The sequence below is a fragment of the Pinus tabuliformis genome, chromosome Q, assembly GCF_031772625.1.
Source record: "Pinus tabuliformis cultivar Carrire ecotype Pingquan chromosome Q, CPIR1, whole genome shotgun sequence".
Lineage (NCBI taxonomy): Eukaryota > Viridiplantae > Streptophyta > Pinopsida > Pinales > Pinaceae > Pinus > Pinus tabuliformis.
In genome coordinates, this window is record NC_142296.1 from 362,658,832 (window position 1) to 362,678,262 (window position 19,431).

Here is a 19,431-nt window from a genome sequence, read left to right on the forward strand (position 1 = left end):
CTTAAAATAGAATACTAAGAGGGATATGAGAGAGAGAGGACTTATTAGTATAAGCCCTTGACTTCAGATTCTTCGGTCTTGTTCTTCTTAGGTGGAGCTTCATCGGTAATATTTGCTTGATCCCTATCTTTTTTCTTATTCCTTGGATTCTCTGGACATCGATTTTTGTAGTGACCCATCTTGTGACAATTGTAACATTTGATCTTGGATAGGTCAACCTTCTTCTTTGGTCCTTTGAACTTCTTGAAGGTTCCCTTATTCTTGTGATGAGCATAATAGGCATTAGATATGTTTTCTTCTTCATCCTCCTTCTTGTTTACTAATGATACTCTAGCTTCTTCTTGACTGCATGCATTACACATTTGTTCAAATGTTGGTATATCCTTCCAACTGTTAAGTCCTGATGCAAAGTCACTCCAAGATTTTGGTAGTCTTAGACATAGTTCCTATATATAGTAGACTTATCTCCTTATATGATCTTTTTTCCTCAATAGATCTTCAACTTGACTTTTTCCTTCCTTCTTCACCTTAGCTCTGATACCATGTTGAAAAATTGGAAAGGCAGAAAGAAAGTACAATTATGAAGACGAACAATTATGAAGCCTCCGATTTGCCTTTGCCTCAAGCCAACATTTTGCTTGAGAAATCTCGCATACTCCTTTGGAACCTCACACTCTACCTCAGATTAGATCATCTGAAGTCTATATTTGATGGAGACAAATTGGCTTTATTTACAGTGTTTCATCCATCTAAAAAGACGTGACTCTTGGCAAGCCAACTTGACTTGGTCTTTGTGGAGGTAAATTATAAATTCAAAATTTTCATTTTCTTGCTCTTTGATGAGCCTTATAATATTTTTCTTTTGATTACAAAACAAGTCTTTTTCTTGCAAGCATGAAGAACATGCTTCATATAATTTTCTTTTACAAATATAATTCATTTTCAATATTACAAATATCATGAAGACCGACCATAGGTACAAAATTCAACACTCCCTCTTAGCTAGGGATGTATTCATAATGACTATCCAGATGTTCTCTGTATACAATGATCTAAGGGAGGTGTAATTCATTTATCATCTAGATCAACACTCTTGACCTACATCAACATCATCATCATCTACCATCAGTGTCCACTAGTGGCCATATTCGGGGTGGTACCAAACACATGTCATGCCATCAATATATTAGGACCCACTCTTCCCGAGTGATCGGTCCTAGGACTCACTCTCCCAGAGTGATCAATCCTCAAATCCAAGACTCACTCAGAGGGATTGGTCCTCAAATCTCAAGGTCTCTCACTAGGCTAAAATGTTGAGATACTTCAACTAGTAAGCACTCACTCACCCTTCTTGGTGAGCACTCTAGGCCAAGACCTCACTCAACCTCTCCTGGTTGGTGATTGGGTCTAGATGCTGAAAGGACCTCACTCCACCCTACCAAGTGTGTGATCAGGGTCCAGGACCCCACTCCACTATACCTGGTGTGTGATCAGGGTTCAGATGTTGAAGGACCTCACTCCACCATTCCTGGTGTGTGATCAGGGTCCAATACCTCACTCCACTATTCTTGCCACGTGGTGTGTGATCAGGGTCCTCCTCTGTGAGGCACTCACTCAACCTTACCTGTTGAGCACTTTGGGCCTCTTGGACTCATTCTCCCTATTGGGAGAATGTCCATTCCATGCTACAGACATAACAATACTCCCTCTCAACCAAAGGGTTAATCTCCACGAGCTCCAACATGTCTCTGAAGTGCACAAACTTATCCCTGGGTAATGACTTTGTCAGAACATCAACTGCCTGCTCATCGATGGAGATATACTTGACCCTTATCACTCTCTTCTGTGCCATGTCACAGATGTAGAGATGCTATATCTCAAGGTTCCCTGAATCATCATCATGCTGTCACTTACACCTGATCAACCAGTCCTGCAAACTATAATCATACTGCTTCATAGCTCACCTCTCAAACTGCAACATACTTGGCCATTGAGTGCAACAGATGACTTGCTTCCTGCTCATCCACAAGTTTAGAGCCCCATCATAAGCAATATTAAATATGTAAACTTCGTCTGTTTTTAGCACTCCTTGCCCTGCAGTTGTACTTCTTAGTTTGAGACATCTCTCAAACCATAACTGACCGTGCCATGATCAATTGTACCGTGCTGATACCTCAATATATATGATGAGCTACATGCCTTGGCTCATTCATAAATTGATTTGGTTCCTTTACTTTATCCGTCATCTTGGTCGCATCAATTACCCTAATTGGGTATTCTTGGTGAAGCAGATCTTGTCATGGCAATCTTGATTTGCTTGCTTTGTCAATGGTGTTGTCAACTATCTAGTCAAGATCCTGCATCTGAGGTCAAATCAACTAAGCAAGAGTTCCTGGAGTAGCTTTGACTTCTCCCGTCTAGAGCAAATATCTTGGTTAATGCAACTCCCTTTGACATATGAGATTTTTTGCTTTCGTTAGAGAACAATTCATATAGTATTAAACTTGATCCATCAGTCCAACTGTATCAATTCTGAGGAGCTTGTACAAGGCCGCCTTTCTGTTTTAACTGTAGCACTTCTTCATGTACCTCACCAACTTGAGGTAGTTCACTTCTTTCATTGAAAAAATAGTCTCTACAAAAGTGTACTTGACATGATGTCCCTTCATAGCCTTATTCCCTCTTGTTGAGGTCACTGTTTTAAGAAATGGCCGAGCCAGACCGAGCCATTGCCTGACTGGGTCAGCTTGGTGGCCAAAACGGTTCGATTGGCCGGGTTGTTACCAAGTCGGCCGAGCTCGAGTTTACTCAATCGGTTTGGTCATTGTGGCAAATTGACGGCCTGCAGATTTTTTTGGGGGGTAAAATGGAACCCACAATCAATTCTAGTTTGGCTTAGGGTTATTTTGAGGTCCGAGCCATTGCCTGACTGGGTCAGCTTGGTGGCCAAAACGGTTCGATTGGCCGGGTTGTTACCAAGTCGGCCGAGCTCGAGTTTACTCAGTCGGTTTGGTCATTGTGGCAAATTGACGGCCTGCAGATTTTTTTGGGGGGTAAAATGGACCCCACAATCAATTCTAGTTTGGCTTAGGGTTATTTTGAGGTCCATTTACCTCTCCCAACCCTATAAAAGCTACCCGACCCCGCTCATTTCCTCACAGCTATCTCATTGCATTTGTGTGAGAATTTGTGAGGAGTTTGTGAAGAGTTGTGGAGTTTGTTTTTGGAGCAACAGTGAGGAGTCTTGGGCAAACATTGGGACAATAATGAGGAGCTTCTTGGGCAGCCATCGGAGCAGCATTGAGGAGTTGGTTTGTTGGAGCAGCATTGAGGAGGCGGTTTGTGCCTAGAGGCATATGTTTTTCACTTCTAAAATCTGTTTTTGCTTATTTATTTTTTTGTGCAAATCTGAAAATTGAAAAGAGTGTTTTTTTGTAATAGAAATGAACATTGAAGCGATGCTATTTTTTGTTTTCATTTTCAGATATTTTCTTTTCATTTCCAAGTCAAAAAGTGGCTCCTAGAGTGAAAGATGCTGCTTGGGCATATGCTGAAATGGTTGATAATCAAATGCATTGCAAATTTTGCCATAGTTAAGGAGGGTCCTGGGGGCATTCATAGGCTGAAACAACACTTGGTAGGTATTAGAGGCCAAATTACTCCATGTGAATCACCACAAATTGGGGAGATTAGGAAGGAGTTGTTAAATAGCTTTGAGAAGTTTCAGGAATAAAAAACTAGGCAAAATGAAATAGAGGCTGAAATTGGGAGGAAGAGGAGTATACGACAAATGATGGCTACCAACCACCATTTTGATTTTGAGGGCTCTTCATCTATCCCTTGTACTGATGCATCCAACCCCTTCTGCTATGTTCCTCCCTCTTTCGAGTCCATGCAAGAAAAAAAGGGTAAGTGTAAAATGAAAAAGAAGGGTGTTATGAATATCAAAAGTTATTTGACTTTGTCACACCCTCCTCTCCATCAGATGCACATGGTCTTGAAGCTAGTAGAACTTTGCAGCCCACTTTAGATGACCATTGGAAGAAAGAATTGAGGGAGACTGCTTGTGATTACATAGCTAGATGGTGGTATGATGTTGATATCCCCTTCAATGCTTCCCGTTCACCATATTATGAGCCTATGTTTGATGCCATATTTGCTGCTGGAAAGGGCTTCAAAGGCCCTACTATGCATGAGTTAAGGGGGTCTCGTTTGCAGAAAGAAATTTCCTCCATTGATGAGTATTTGAAAGATTTCAAAAACTCATGGGCAAAAACAGGATGTACCATCATGTCAGATGGATGGACTGATCAAAGGAACCGTACCATCATAAACTTTCTTATCTTTTGCCCACAGGGAACCATGTTTCTAAAATCAGTTGATGCATCTGATAGGGTGAAAGATGGACAATTGTTGTTTCAGCGATTAGATGAAGTTGTTTAGGAGGTGGGGGTGGCTAATGTTGTTCGAATCATCAAAATAATGCCTCTAACTATGTTCTTGCTGATGAATTGTTAGAGGAAAAACACATTCATGGATTTTGACCCTGATGAGGAGACACACAGGGGGCAAAGATATTATTAGGCCTGCCATCACTAGATTTTCAACTCGTTTTTTGACATTGCAATCTATGCTTTCCCAACATAGAAACTTGCAAAATATGTTTTCTAGTGATGAATGGAATCAAAGCCAGTGGTCTCACAAACAGGATGGAAAAGATTTGAAAAAGAAAGTTAATGAAGAAATATTTTGGAAAAGGGCAACAAAGATTGTGAAGGTTGTTGAGTCACTGGTTAAGGTGTTGCAGTTGGTGGATGGGGAAAGATTGGCTATGGGCTTCATTTATGAGGCTATGGATCAAGTAATGGGGCAAATAAAGACATCATACAAGGATAGAGTGGCTAAGTATAGGCCCATTTGGGCAATCATTGATGAAAGATGGAACAATCAACTCCATCGCCTTATACATGCAGCGAGGTATTTTTTGAACCCAAGGTATCATTATAAAGCTTTGGAGGTAGGATATTTGGGTGGGGTGGTTAGAGATGGATTGATTGACTGCACTGATCGCATGATCCCATTGGAGAGTGATCAACTGGAGATACACCAACAGGTCACTTGTTTCAGCAAAGCCACAAGTACCTTTGGCAAGAACCTAGCAAAGATTGCAAGAGAAGCAGATGAGCCAGGTAAACAAAAATTTCAATTTTCAAATTCTTATTTTGTTAAATTGTTTATAATTTGAAAGTTGACTGTTGGATATAATTTGTTGAGATAGCTCTTTACACTACTATGTTTTTTGTAGCACAATGTTGGGAGGCTTTTGGTGGCCATTATCCTCAATTGCAAAAGTTTGCAATTCGTATTTTGAGTCAAACTTGCAGTGCTACTAGGTGTGAGCGCAATTGGTTTGTCTTTGAGAGGATTCACATGAAGAAGAGAAATCGTTTGGATAAAAACCGGTTAAATGATCTAGTCTATGTCCAATACAACCTCCAGCTCAGACGCAACCAATTGCTGAACAAAAGACTTGATTCAGATCCCATTGTGTTGGAAGATATTGATCCAACATCAGATTGGGTAGTGGAGAGTCATCCAACAGAGTTTGATTTTGATGAGGATCTTGATTTGGATTTACAGATGGAGGCATCACTTGAACAAAATGTTCAGTTGAATGCAGATCCACTTGTACCAGCCTCATGCTCAACCCCAAGCCCTCTAGTTGCAAGCGCTTCCTCTGCTCAGCCACGACAAAAGTGCATATCTCATCTATCTCAGCATGCAGCTACTGCACAACCTGCTAGTGCTACCATTTCTACAATTGCAGTTGGAGATGATGATGAGGAGGAGCCATGGGTTTCCCTGTCTGACTCTGATTCAGAGTCTGAGCCAGATGATGTTGGCTCCTCTAGCAGTAACTAGTAGTACTGGTGACTAGTGATGTTTTAGAGTTTACTTTTGTTGTAGAGGCCATTTAGAGCCTCCTTGGTTATGTGTTTTTGTTTCGATCTCTATATCATGTATGTATTGGATAGTGCATTGGATACCATTTTGATATAATGGATATATTCATGAGCCTACTTTGATCATATATTGCCTTCTCTCTATGTTCTAAAGCTTTGTGTTTGGAAACATGAATGAAAATCTTTAAAATTATGTTTTTTTATAAAAAAAAATATTTAATGTATTTTTTACAACGATAGAGTCATTGAAATCAAACCGGCCAAGTTGTAACCGAGTCGGAGTCGGAGTCGGAGCCGACCCTTGGCCGTTTCCGAACCGGAGTTGGAGTTTTAAAACACTAGTTGAGGTCATATTTGCTTTGAATTTCATTCCATCCAATCATAAGACGTTCTGCTCCCTCTGAGTTCAAATTTCAACTAGAACAATATCTCTCAATACAAGTTCTCTTGTCAAAACCTTTGTTCTTCCATCCTTTTTCATTTGTTGCCAAAACCTTGATAGTCTTCATTGTGTACCTTCCATCCTCACTAGGAGGCCATGGAAGAACAATTACAATCAAGCAAAGATTCAAGGACAAGAGACTAACTACTAGTAGAAATTAATATTATTAGTGATAATCAAATAAGAGAGATATATGATACTTATCTTTGGAGAAGAATGATAGCCCCCTCTTGATCTATGGACTCCTTGCAAACATCTACAACTTTGTCAGCGTCATCCACATCATCATCATGATGTCATTTCTTTCTTGTAAGATCTAGGGTTTCTACTTTCAACTGAAACGTTTGATCCTAGTGTTTTGCCCATAGACCCTAGGCTTTCTTCTCCAAGCCTTTAAGGTTTATAAATGACTAGCTTGGGTATATAACTTCAAATCCTTGATTGTTAAAAGTCCATAAAACCAAACCCTTTGTGCTTACTAGGGTTTACTGACCCTAGTTATCTAAATCCTTGGAGTGCCCAATCTTTCATACCCTAGATTTTCCTTGCAATTTTAACATTCTTCTACATCTACATAGAATCACAATTCTTCACCAAATAGGGATTTTTCGATTAGAAGTATTTATAGTCAAGAAATCTTTGATTCAACAAGTTTTGTATTTCAACCTTTAACCTCATTCCATCAAGGTATGACTTCTTATTTGGTATCTTGACTGTCTAAATAGACTTCAGGTTTGGCAGCCATAACTTGACTTCATTCAATACAGTGAGTGATTTTATTTTCAGGATATACCGGCCCTTATACTAGTCATAGCCCATAACACAACAGGATATGGTAACTTCAATACCCTGCTGGTGTAGTATCTTCAAGGAAGCACAATGTTGTTGATTCACATTTCATTTTACAGTACTGGTGACAATTTCGATATGTGATCTCATAAGACATATCATGGCCGATCTAGTATCCCTAACTCTGCACCATATGAAGGGGAATGACTTTAGATTATAAACTTGTCCTCTAATTAAAGAGCGACATTATGTTTACTTCTTGAACTAGAATTCAAGAAGAACTTTGAAGCAGACTTGCAACTAGACCTATGCATGGTTTTCGTTGACAGAGCTATAAGAACAAAAATTATAAAAATACATACCTCATACTTCGAGTGACAAGCCCCTTTAACACCATCCACAGTGAACAAGCTTAACTACTTCCTCCAAAGAGATACTTAATTCAGTCTTTAAATAGAGATACAAATCCCTTTACATTAGGTCATATTCAACCTACTGTTGCAGAGATATATCGAACTTTTTCTTCAGGAACTGAGACACTGAGCTAGGCACCTGTGGTAAGACTTTACATGACATTAACAAAGGCACCTTTGAATTTATTAAACAGTAATCCTTTGTACTCCAAATTACAGTGAAGACTTTTCGACCCCAACAAATCGGATCCTTGATTTCAGGTCATAACAAAGTAGAGACTTCATCTTAACAATAGGAGTGTATTTGGTGACAAATACATGTAACTTTAGTTAAGGCCTCCTTATATAAGGTCTCAGTCACCTTCTTGGCAAGGTCAAGATCATTGTCCTTATATCCTTAGCAATAAGGGGTGGGTTGTCAGCTTGAAGGAAGAAAAATAAAATAGTGTGGGTGGCTAGAGTGATGGGGGTCAACAAAAGGTGGCGGATAAAGAGATGAAGAGTGTAAGTAGACAATACATTATCGACAACACTCTCTCCTCTACTATGGGCTTAGCACGTGAAAAAACGAGACTCGGGAAAGCAAGGAAGGTTGTTAAGAATCTATAACTCATGCCCAACTATAATAGGTGCTTGCCATAGCCTGTAAGAGGCCTCGATACATCATCTAGTGTCTATTGGAGTCTTATTGATTCAGGATATGTCTCCTGGATACAAAACTTGTCCTTTGAGCGATCATGGAGAAGAATCTGAGAAGTATAGGTACGAGCGTTAAAGTCATGTAGTAAATTGCAAACTGTGACAATAGGAAATTGCAGACTGTGAAAACAACTTTCTTTCTCCTTTGACCGATTTTCACAGGGATCTTTGATTGTTTTGGGCTAAACTTGACCAACATTCAAGGTTACATTTATTGTTGCTTTGACTAAGTTAATTGGAGGGTTGACCATTGACTGTTGTGCACTGGTTAGGGACAAAACTGCAAATTTAAGACAATTGACCAGATTTGACTTTCATCATTGGTATATTGGATTTATGGTTGGTTGACTTGGTTGATAGTCAAAACCTCTGACTTTGACTCTTGTTGATAGATATTGCTCATTGTACTCTTTGCTGCATATTTTATGACAATCTAATAAAAGAAGAATGACAAAGGGTTTTCCCTGGTCTTTGACCAAACTGGTCTATTGTTGATGTGTTGATTGTTAGAAAATCAGAAAGGCAGAAAGATTTTCTCTTTTTTATGTTCTTCTTTTATCTTAGTTCATCAAGCAATTACCAAAACCAAAACACGAAGATCAAGGACACTAGATGTAGGCGCACAGCTAGGGAAAAACCTCTATATAGGGGAAAACCTAGTCAAGAACTCTTCCTTCAGTGATTCAAATGAGAAAGACCAAGACCCTAGACCAACCAACCTTCCTCCTCCACCAAGTCAACCCTTAAACTGTTCTTCCAACCTTAAAAGATCAACTGCAACAATACTGCATCAACCCTGCTTCAATATTGCATCAAGGACAGATTTTTGACCTACTGCATCAGAATTTCGGCCCAACTTGAAGGTTGCAATTTCAGCCCCTCCAGTAGCTTAGTTCTTTCGCACATGTGAGACAAGGGAGAGAGAATTTCGACTTCCTTAGCAAAATAATGACCTCCTTCTCCTTCGTTTGCCCTTTCCTTCTTCCTTCTTGAATTTTGCACCTTTACTGCTTCCAGCTATTGCAATTCTAACTTGCTGTGAGTGAGTGACAAATGAGGTTGAGTTGCTCCAATATATAGGCTTCTTGTGAGGTCGAATTCCCCTGTTGAGGTTGACTTGTCCTTCCTTGAGGCCAACTTGGTGGAGGAGGCCTAGAAGACCTAAAATACAATAAAATAAATTTCTTCTTTGACAAATAAATCCCAAGAAGAGCTCAATATGACATGGACAAGGACACTTGACATAACCCCTAGAAGTCTGCAATGGAGGCTATGACCTAAAAACAATTGACCCAAGCATGGAACCCATGCTTTAATAAGTTAGTAATAAAATTCTTTTTCTTTCTTTTGATAAATATAATATATCATGACTCAAATACAATCATGAAGACCGACACTAGTTACATTCTTCAACATTGATTGTCTCTTATTTGTCATCACATTTACTGTTCTATCTTCAATCACTATTGATGAATTGAAGAATTAATTGCTGTTGAAAAAATTCCTAATTAAAGAATTGAATGGGGCTAAAGTAATTGATACTAAATAGAGCAGTGTAAAAGTTAACAAGATCTTCATCCAAGGATATCTTGTTTGGGAGGGAAAAAAGTTTACACTTGTCCCATATTGCTTGAAGCCAATTCCCGACTGACCAGAACCGAATGAACATAGTGGAATCAGTGCTGAACCAAGCCCTCTCAAGAGTAATGTCTGGGAGATCAAGTTTATCCCGAACGAATAAGGTGGTAGCTTGTAGGGAATTTGGGGAAGAAAGGGATAAGGAAAGTCCCATGTTAAAATTGGCAACTAGGGCCAAATTCCACCTTAGGACAACTCATATGACGCAGATGATTATTGCATTGAATTCCTCTTTTTGAGAGGTCCAATTTTGATATAAGGATCATCTCATTCTGACAAGCAGAAATGAAATTTTGAATTTATTCTCTCCCATGCACAAATTGTCAAGGTCGGCCTTAGTCAAATGTAGGCTCGTAAGCCCAATAGATGTGTCTCCTCACCCTCAGTGAAGTGTATAAATAGGAGTGACCTCTCTCCTCATTTGAACATCACTCATCTCATCACACATATCTCTCTCCTTTCTTGATTGGTTCGTACAGCTTGGAGGTATCCTTCCCAGCTTTGCACATGTTAAAGGAGGACGAATTTCAGGTTTGTTTTGGAGGTGGAAAATTTCAGGGCACATGACAACTTTGACTTGGGTGATTTTGACCAGCGTTGACTTCGTTCTAGTGGGCAGAATTTCGATTTTTGAAGGCCGTATTGATTGGCACAATTTTCGAGGTGATTGGGACAATTTGATTGGTTTGACTTTAGCTTTACTTCAACCTTTGACTGCAGAAATTACAGCAGTGTTTAACTGGGTTGACCGAACTAATTTTGGGATGACTTTGACCACTGTTGACCACCGTTGACCACCGTTAACCGAACCGAGATGCTTGGATGACATTTTGGAGCTGCTTTGACCACCGTTGACTTTCTGGTTAGGGCTTCAATTGACTGCTGATTTGACATGACTGTTTTGGGCAAGTTAATTTGATATTTGTACTCTCTCTGCTGAACTATTGAAGAATAATAAGAAGATTTGATCAAAGGGTTCCCCCACATTGGGGTTTTTCTGAGGCATCCACCACATCTTGTGTCCTCTTGTTTTGGCATGTCTTCTGCAAATGTTTTTATGTTCTATCTGCATTTACTATCAATGTGTTTAAGTTAATGTGATTGCTACTGAATATAATTGGAAATTGTCATTGGGCTGATTAGGAACATTGAAGTAAATTGTGCTAAAGCATAGAACATACTGTTGTTATCTAAAATTAACATCCCCTAATATTGAAATTTAATTTTCTAGCTCCCCTAGTGCACTTTTCCCTCAATTTGCCTCAACCACTTCCTGTTGAAATTTGGTACCGGAGAACAGGTGGTTCCCTAAGGCTTTGATCTTTGGCCTAGGGAAAAGTGTTCAAAAGAATTTAATTTTTCTCCTAAAGTGACTTTATAATTTTTATAAAGTCAAATCTAATTTAAAAGTGACTTTAAGTGATAAGGTTACTAAAGTCTAATTTTAAAGTGACTTTAATAAAGTCAATGTAAAATTGGAAATGAAAAGTGACTTTGGAAATAAATGACTAAGTGGGTTTTTATTAAAGTGGGGTGAATTAAAAAATAGAAAGTGAGATTTAAAAGAGCATTTAATCTCAGCCCTAGATCTCAATCTATTTCAGCGATTGGATTTAGGGATCACCCAAAAGTCACTTAGGGTTAGATTAAAGGAGGAAAAGGTCATTCATTCTTTCATGAGCAGATTGGGAGAAGGAGAGCAAGGGAGATTTCTGGACAAGGAGAAGGAGAGCAAGGGAGATTTCTGGACAGGGAAGAGAAGGAGGCAGCAGCTTGGCACACATTCCAAGGCAGCATTCCAGCAAGTCTGTACAGCTGAGTTAGCATACAGTGAAAGGCAGATTTTTGGGCACGATTTTCAAGGAGGCCGTACAACAGTTTGCATAGAAATCGAGGAGCAGAAATATGAGTTTGTTGGCATGATTTTCAAGGAGGTAGTACAACAATTTTGGGCACAAAAATCGAGGAAATTGTACAACAGAATTTCTAGCAGCTTGCACGATTTTCTAGGCAGGTCGTATAACAGAATTTAAGGTTGAAAATTGGCACAGAAATCGAGGAGGACGCACAACATTTATTGCTGTTTGCAAGTTTTTTCAGTTCGCTGTGAGGCATGGAAAACGAGATAAGTTGTAAAAGTTTACTTGCTGATTTTTGCTGAATATTTCTCACTGTAAAAAGTATTTTTTCAGAAATAAGGAGTTCTCGAACTGGTTTTCCCCAAGAGTTGTAGGGGATTTTTCTAGGGTCACCTTAACAAAAAATTACTGTGTTTAAATGTGTTAAATAGCTGTTTGTACTTGCTGATTTTTTATTTCTGCATTTTCTAGCATTCTGTAAAATTTCCAGAATTTGTGTTTTTAGCAAAATTTATTTTTTCAGTTGTTGAATGTATGGATATGGGAAATGGCATTTAACTATTTTGGAGAAATAAGGTGAAACTGAAAATCGGGGTGGGAAATGAGAAATTTTTACATTGTATCGGAGCTTGAGTGCTGAAGTGCAGTTTGGGACAGCAAGGAGGAAAATTACAACCTATTGATTTTTCACTCAGAAAATTCCAGCAAGCTGATTTTTTACAAATCGCAGTTTTATCTTTACTACAACAGTGCTATTTTTCAGTTTTAGGATAGCAAGATATCATTGGGATTGAGGGTGGAGGATAGGTTGGATGGTCATAGCAATTACAACGTTTGGAAGGAGAGAATGCAGAGTATCTTTGAGGAGGCAGAACTTTGGGACATCATGGTGCATACCACACAGAACCCTGTTGTTGTGCCTACTGATGCTACTCAGTTGGCTGAGTATAATAAAAAGAACAACAAGGGTAAGAGACTAATTCTAGACGGAGTCAAAGACCATTGCATTCCTCATGTGAGAGGAAAGAGAAATGCCCATGAGATGTGGACAACATTGTCCAATCTCTACCAGAGTACCAATGAGAACCGGAAAATGGTCGTGAAGGAGAAGCTGAAGACCATTAAGATGGGCAATGACAGTGCAGCTGGATATCTCACAAAGATTACTAATGTGAGAGATGAGTTGGCAGCAGTTGGAGAGGACATTCCACCCACTAAGTTGGTGCGGATTGCAGTGAATGGCCTCCCCCGTTCATGGATGAACTTTGCTGATGGGGTTTGTGCACATGAGACCCTTCCCACATGGGAGAGGTTTTGGGATGATTGCATTCAGACAGAGATCATGAAAGGTCAGCTTGGGGCAGCCAAGCCAGTTGAGCAAGATGAGGATGTAGCACTGTCGGCAGGAGGCAAGAAAGGCAAAGGGAAGAAGTAGGCTTCCACAAGCAATGGTGGGGGCAAAGGAAAAGGCAAAGGTAAACAGGGTAACACACAGAAGGACTATTCCAAGGTGAAGTGTTAGAATTGTCAAAAGATGGGACACTATGCAGTTGTGTGTCCGGAGAAGAAGAAGAAGAAGGGGAAGAACCAGAGCATGGTAGCTTCAGCAGAGGTTGAGGACTTTGCAGTTTGTTTTGACCAGGAGTTTGGGTTCACTGTGTATGAGTCCGCTAGTGCAGGCTCACCTGTCACACAGGTTCAGAGGGAGCATGCTTTTCCCTCGATTAGCGGAGCATCTTCGGGTATCTGGTATGTGGATAGTGGGGCTTCACGTCACATGACAGGAGTCCGTGAGTACTTCTCAGAGCTTTCAGAGAGTGGCACTGATATAGAGGTAGTACTCGGTGATGACAGAGTTGTTAGAGCAGTCGGTGTGGGGACACTGACATTTCAGAGGGAGTCCAAACCTCCCTTGAAGGTGTCAGATGTTCTTTATGTGCCAGGGATGAGGAATAACCTCATATCCGTCTCAGCTTTGGAGGACAGAGGATATGAGGTACTGTTCAGGGGAGGACAGGTGTTGATGTATCCCAGGGGAACCCTAGCTGATTCAGCTAGAGTGATAAGTGTACGCCATGCAAAGGTGTACAAGTTTGCATTCCAGTCCCTTTTGGCATTGAGCGGTAGTACCGATAGCAAAGCTAGCAGTTCTGAGCTGTGTGAGATTTGGCACCGCAGGATGGGACATATGTATCATGGATACCGCAGGATGGGACATATGTATCATGGATCCTTGAGGACTTTGTGGGAGATCACTACAGATTTGCCAGATTTCAGTACTGATCACTTTGATACTTGCAGAGGATGTGTGATGGGCAAGTTTGCCAAATCCCCTTTTCCCAGCAGTGACAACAGAGTGACTGGGATACTTGATTTGATTCATTCCGATGTGAGCGGTCAGATGTCTCATGTTTCCTTGAGTGGATATGAGTACTATGTTTTATTCATTGATGATCACTCCAGGAGGACCTGGATTTATTTCTTGAAGACCAAGAGTGAGGTCTTCAAGCGGTTTCAGGAGTTTAGAGCTCTTGTGGATACACAAACAGGTCAGAAGATCAAGTCCCTGAGGTCGGACAATGGGGGAGAGTACACCCTTGGAGAGTTTGTTGACTATTGTGTGGAGGCAGGCATTAGGAGGGAGTTCACTGTTCCTTACAACCCCCAGCAGAACGAGGTTGCGGAGAGGAAGAACAGATCCATTGTAGGCGCTGCCAAAGCCATGTTACATGATTAGGGGTTGCTATTGCTCTTGTGGGTAGAGGCCTGCAACATAGCTGTTTATTTGCAGAACAGGAGTTTGCATCGTGCCTTGGGGCACATGACTCTGGAGGAGGCTTTTTCTGGGAAGAAGCCTGATATTGGTCATCTTCGTATCTTTGGATGCATTGCATACTCCTACATACCCAAGGAGAAGAGGACCAAACTAGAGCCCACCGTAGAGAAGGGTATCTTTGTGGGCTACAGTGAGACCTCAAAGGCCTTTCGGATTTACATTCCTGCACAGAGGAAAGTTGTTGTCAGGCGGGATGTGAAGTTCGAGGGGGACAGGGCCTTTAGGAGGTCACGGGAGTTAGAGTATCTGGATCAGCCAGACCCTCAGCAGCAGTTGAGTCAGTCGCAGGGATCCAGTGGGCAGGGATCAGGAGGTACATCTATGAGGATGTCAGGTCCGTCAGTGAGTAGTGGCTCGTCGAGCCAGAGGGGTGGTGCTCTGGGCAGCATGCAGAGCAATTCACAGAGTAGTTCACTAGGGAGTCCACTGATGGACAGTTCACACGGTACCTCAACTTCTACAGGTTCAGGTGCAGGCAGGAGGACAACAAACAGACAGTTAGGAGTTCAGGCTCCTGATGATGATGAGGAGGAGGAGTTTCATTCTCCAATGGGAGAAGTGCGCTCAGGGAAGAGGAAGCCCAAGTGGCTTGAAGACACCTTGAGAGATGCCACATCTGTTGCTGAGCCTAAGAGGCCGGTCAGAGAGAGTAGACCACCTGAGAGGTTTTGTAGCTATATGGCAATGGCTACCAGCATCCTTGACTCTGAGCTTTCTAGCTATGAGGAGGCAGCTAGTCAACAGGTCTGGAGAGAGGCCATGCAGGAGGAGTATTCTTCTATCATGAAGAATGATGTTTGGGAGGTGGTGCCGAGGCCTGAGGGCAAATCCGTGGTTACTTCTAGATGGCTTTACAAGGTAAAGCATGCTGCAGATGACAACATTGAGAAATTCAAAGCGAGGTTTGTGGCTAGAGGGTTCTCCCAGGTAGAGGGAGTTGATTATGAGGAGACCTTCGCTCCCGTGGCTCGATATACTTCGATCCTCTCCATTATATCGATAGCAACAGAGATGGGTTGGAAGATCCACCAGATGGATGTGAAGACTGCATTTCTCAGTGGCTTCATACAGGAGGAGGTGTACATTGAGCAGCCACAGGGCTTTGAGGTGCATGGGAAGGAGTCCCATGTGTGTAGACTGAAGAAGGCCCTTTATGGCCTGAAGCAAGCTCCCAGAGCTTGGTACTCCAGGATAGATACATACTTGTAGGGGATGGGTTTCACAAAGAGTGAGGCAGATCCGAACCTTTACTATATTGTGATAGGTGAGGAGCCTCTCATTCTGGTGCTGTATGTGGATGACTTGGTCATTACAGGTGCAAAGAGACTCATAGAGCACTGCAAGAAAGTTCTTGCAACGGAGTTTGAGATGAAGGACATTAGCTTGATGCATTACTTTTTGGGTTTGGAGGTGTGGCAGGAGGAGGGTCATTTCTTCCTAGGGCAGGGGAAGTATATTGTAGACATCCTTGGCAGATTCCACATGGAGGATTGTAAACCCATGTCGACACCGATGATTACCAACTGGAAGAAGCTTCATGCTTCGGATTCCGAGTTGGTGGATCTCACATTGTACAGGCAACTAGCTGATTGGTTCCTTGATGTATTTGGTCAACACTAGACTAGATATTTGTTTTGCAGTCAACACGATGAGTCAGTTTATGTGTGAGCCTAGGAAGGTTCACTGGGTGGCTGCAAAACACATTTTGCGGTACTTGCAGGGGACAGTGGATTATGGTCTAGACTATAGGCAAGGGGATGGAGTGAGATTGGCAGGTTATACTGATTCTGATTGGGCAGGTTGTGCTTTTGATAGGAAGAGCACTTCAGGGTGCTGTTTTGGGTTGGGTTCAGCAGTAGTGTCATGGTTCAGCCGAAAGTAGCAGTCAGTAGCATTGAGTTCAGCGGAAGCAGAGTATATGGCAGCCAGTCTAGCTAGTTGTGAGGCCATCTGGCTTCGCAAGATGTTGTTTGGCTTATTTGGTCAGCCGTTAAGACCTTCAGTGATTTACTATGATAATCAGAGTTGCATTAAACTCACGGAGAATCCAGTATTTCATGACAAGTCAAAGCATATTGGGATCAAATATCATTTCATCAGAGACTGTGTTCAGAAGGGCGCTGTGAAGCTTGAGTATATTCCCACTGATGAGCAGGTTGTAGATATTCTTACCAAAGCCTTACCACGGGGCAAACATGACTACTTCAGAGACAAGATGGGTGTGGTGAGGAACACCTTCCTCAGTAAGAGGGAGTGTTGAAATTTGGTACCGGAGGACAGGTGGTTCCCTAAGGCTTTGATCTTTGGTCTAGGGAAAAGTGTCCAAAAGAATTTAATTTTTCTCCTAAAGTGACTTGACCTTTGCAGGAGGGGGGAGTGTGGGGTGGGGGTCTTGTCCTTCCCTCTATCCACCTGTGCCCATGTCTTGATATGTGTTTCCGTTTCTTGTTTAAGATTAGTCTGCTGATTTTGAATTTCTTGATGTTTATTCTTGAGATCAAGGATCTCTGCATAAATGACATCCTTCAGTGGCTGTAGAGTGTCTTGAACTTGATTTTCTTGGGAGTATTTTCCTGAGAGATAAGTTTTCAGATTCCGCCTGTAAGACCCTAGAGGACAAGAACTTCACTTCGTCTTATCCTTAAACAATGTAAGAAATTTTGATTGAGGCTGTAACAATGTTAATAGAACTAGACCGGAACCGGCTAGTCCAACTGGTTTGGACCCAAAACCGGTCAGGTAAGGGCTTCGAAACCAGAATAAGTTGGTTCGGTACCGAATCGGCTGGTTCAGGATTGGTTCCGTTGGTCTGTACCTGCACAAGCCAACATAGAGAAGTTGCCTTTTTATTTTTTTCCAGTTGGTTGGCCCGCTTGTAATTCTCCCCTAGGCCAACCTCATATTCTAGCCTAAGACCCTCAACCTAATATTCAAGACTATGGCCCTAGTATTGCTATGCAATTCATGGTAACTACTTTATCTTTCATTTTCACCCATTTACTTAAATTTTTAACATTACCATGAAATGAATGACTCATGATGTTTGAGAGTGGTTCCAACTTCCAACCTCATTGGATTTCATATGGAGAAAGTAGAATTCTAGATTTCACTCAAAATCCAACAGACTTAACAGTTTTTCAGGATTTCAGGATTGGGGGATTGCAATGTTTCCATTGGATTTTGTCATGTACAAGGTTATGGAACTAATATTTAATAAAGAGGATCAAGCCCTCTATGTACTTTGATGTTAGTGGTTTTGGTTGTCGATTTCCTCTATCATGATTCTACTAAAAATGTGCTCATCGCTCAAACAAAATCTTGACATGACATGCTATGTTTTTTCTATATTATTTTAATGCTTAGAGGGTTATATTGATGACCTATATCCCAATATAGGCAATGATCTTGATGATATGTAGGCATTTGTTGTAACATGATTTTTTTGGATGCTAGAGGCCATCTAGAGCCTATTTGTTGATGTATTTTCGGTTCAGATATGGATTGCACTTGATGCTATTTTGGTTATGTGCACCCTTACATGCTATATAAATAAGAACTTTTGCTTATTTGTGTATAAATGGTTTGGATTCATATCGATGCGCGTGCACACAAACACACACACATATGTTTTTCCTTAGAATTTGAATATTTTATGTGTTTTTGGTCAACTGGTTTTTTAGTCTGGTTTTTTTACCCGTTCTGGTCTGGTTTTGTGTGGTTCTTGGTCCACAAGGTTTTTTGGTTCGATCACTGGTTTGGTTCTGATAACATTGGGCTGTAATGGCCATTGAATCTCTCAAAAGTGGTAGAAAATAAAGTGGAAAACATGCGCAGAGCATTGTTAAAGCCTTGAGTAAGCTTACGCTATGAAAACTGAAAGGTGAGTAAAATGCGTAAATTTGTATGGTTGATGTCCATCAATAATTAACCTGTAATATGAAAAGATGTATTGTTATGAAGAATTGTGACAAGGAAAGATCTGCCATTCATTGAAGGATATTTAACTTTATCATGATACCATATGGTATTATATTGTGTGTAAGGACTCAGGAGCACTTTGGGTGGTGAAAGAACCTTATGTAGTAAGTTGTAAATATTTTGAAATCAATGAAATAATGAAATTCCATGCCAATCTGTGTCTGTATGTTGTATCTTGTGTAATGAATATGGGATCTATTAATTTCCCCTAAACCACTTGTCCATCTTTCAATTGCAAGGTTTGGCAATCTTGAGTACGTTAAATGTTGTCAACAGTTATCATGCTAAATGTCTTCTCCACAAGGAAATTAATGTATTACAATGCTATATATTGGACATTTATCTAAATTTATGTTTGGGAACTGCAATTGATAATACATTAATTTATAGATCAATAATTCATGTCTTAGAGAGTTTGTTTTTCATTTGTTGTTTAAGCTTTAGGTCAATGTTTATGCATTCCACTGTGCTAATATATGATACCAGAGTATCTAATTTTTCCTTAAATATCATTTTGAAATGGTCAACTATGCAGTTTTGGAATAGCTCTTTTATTGGATTTTACTAATTTTATTTTTGTGATGGGCAGACATTGGATCAGCTTTTCAATTTCAACTTGCCCATGAGGTTTCCACAGCTTAAGGGTCTTCTTACTGGTTTTGACAATGCGTTAAAGCTTTATTCCCAGAATGTTGTTAGCCAGCTAGGTAGATTTATCTCTTCTGTATATTCTGAAATGGATCTATTTATAGCATTCAACTGGTCATATTTTAACTAAATTGCTAATATGGGTTTCTCTGTTTTAAACTTTTGA

General features: G+C 40.6%; 1 protein-coding gene across 3 annotated transcripts in view; it reads left to right on the forward strand.

Annotated features, from left to right (window-relative positions):
- The window catches only part of LOC149219667 (protein unc-13 homolog), a 298,200-nt gene that overhangs the window by 147,650 nt on the left and 131,119 nt on the right, over positions 1–19,431 (forward strand). For all 3 annotated transcript variants that reach the window (XM_089384442.1, XM_089384441.1, XM_089384440.1), the window contains exon 19: positions 19,207–19,324. In XM_089384442.1, coding sequence (XP_089240568.1) covers positions 19,207–19,324 — 118 coding nt within the window. The remainder of the gene's footprint in view (positions 1–19,206; positions 19,325–19,431) is intronic.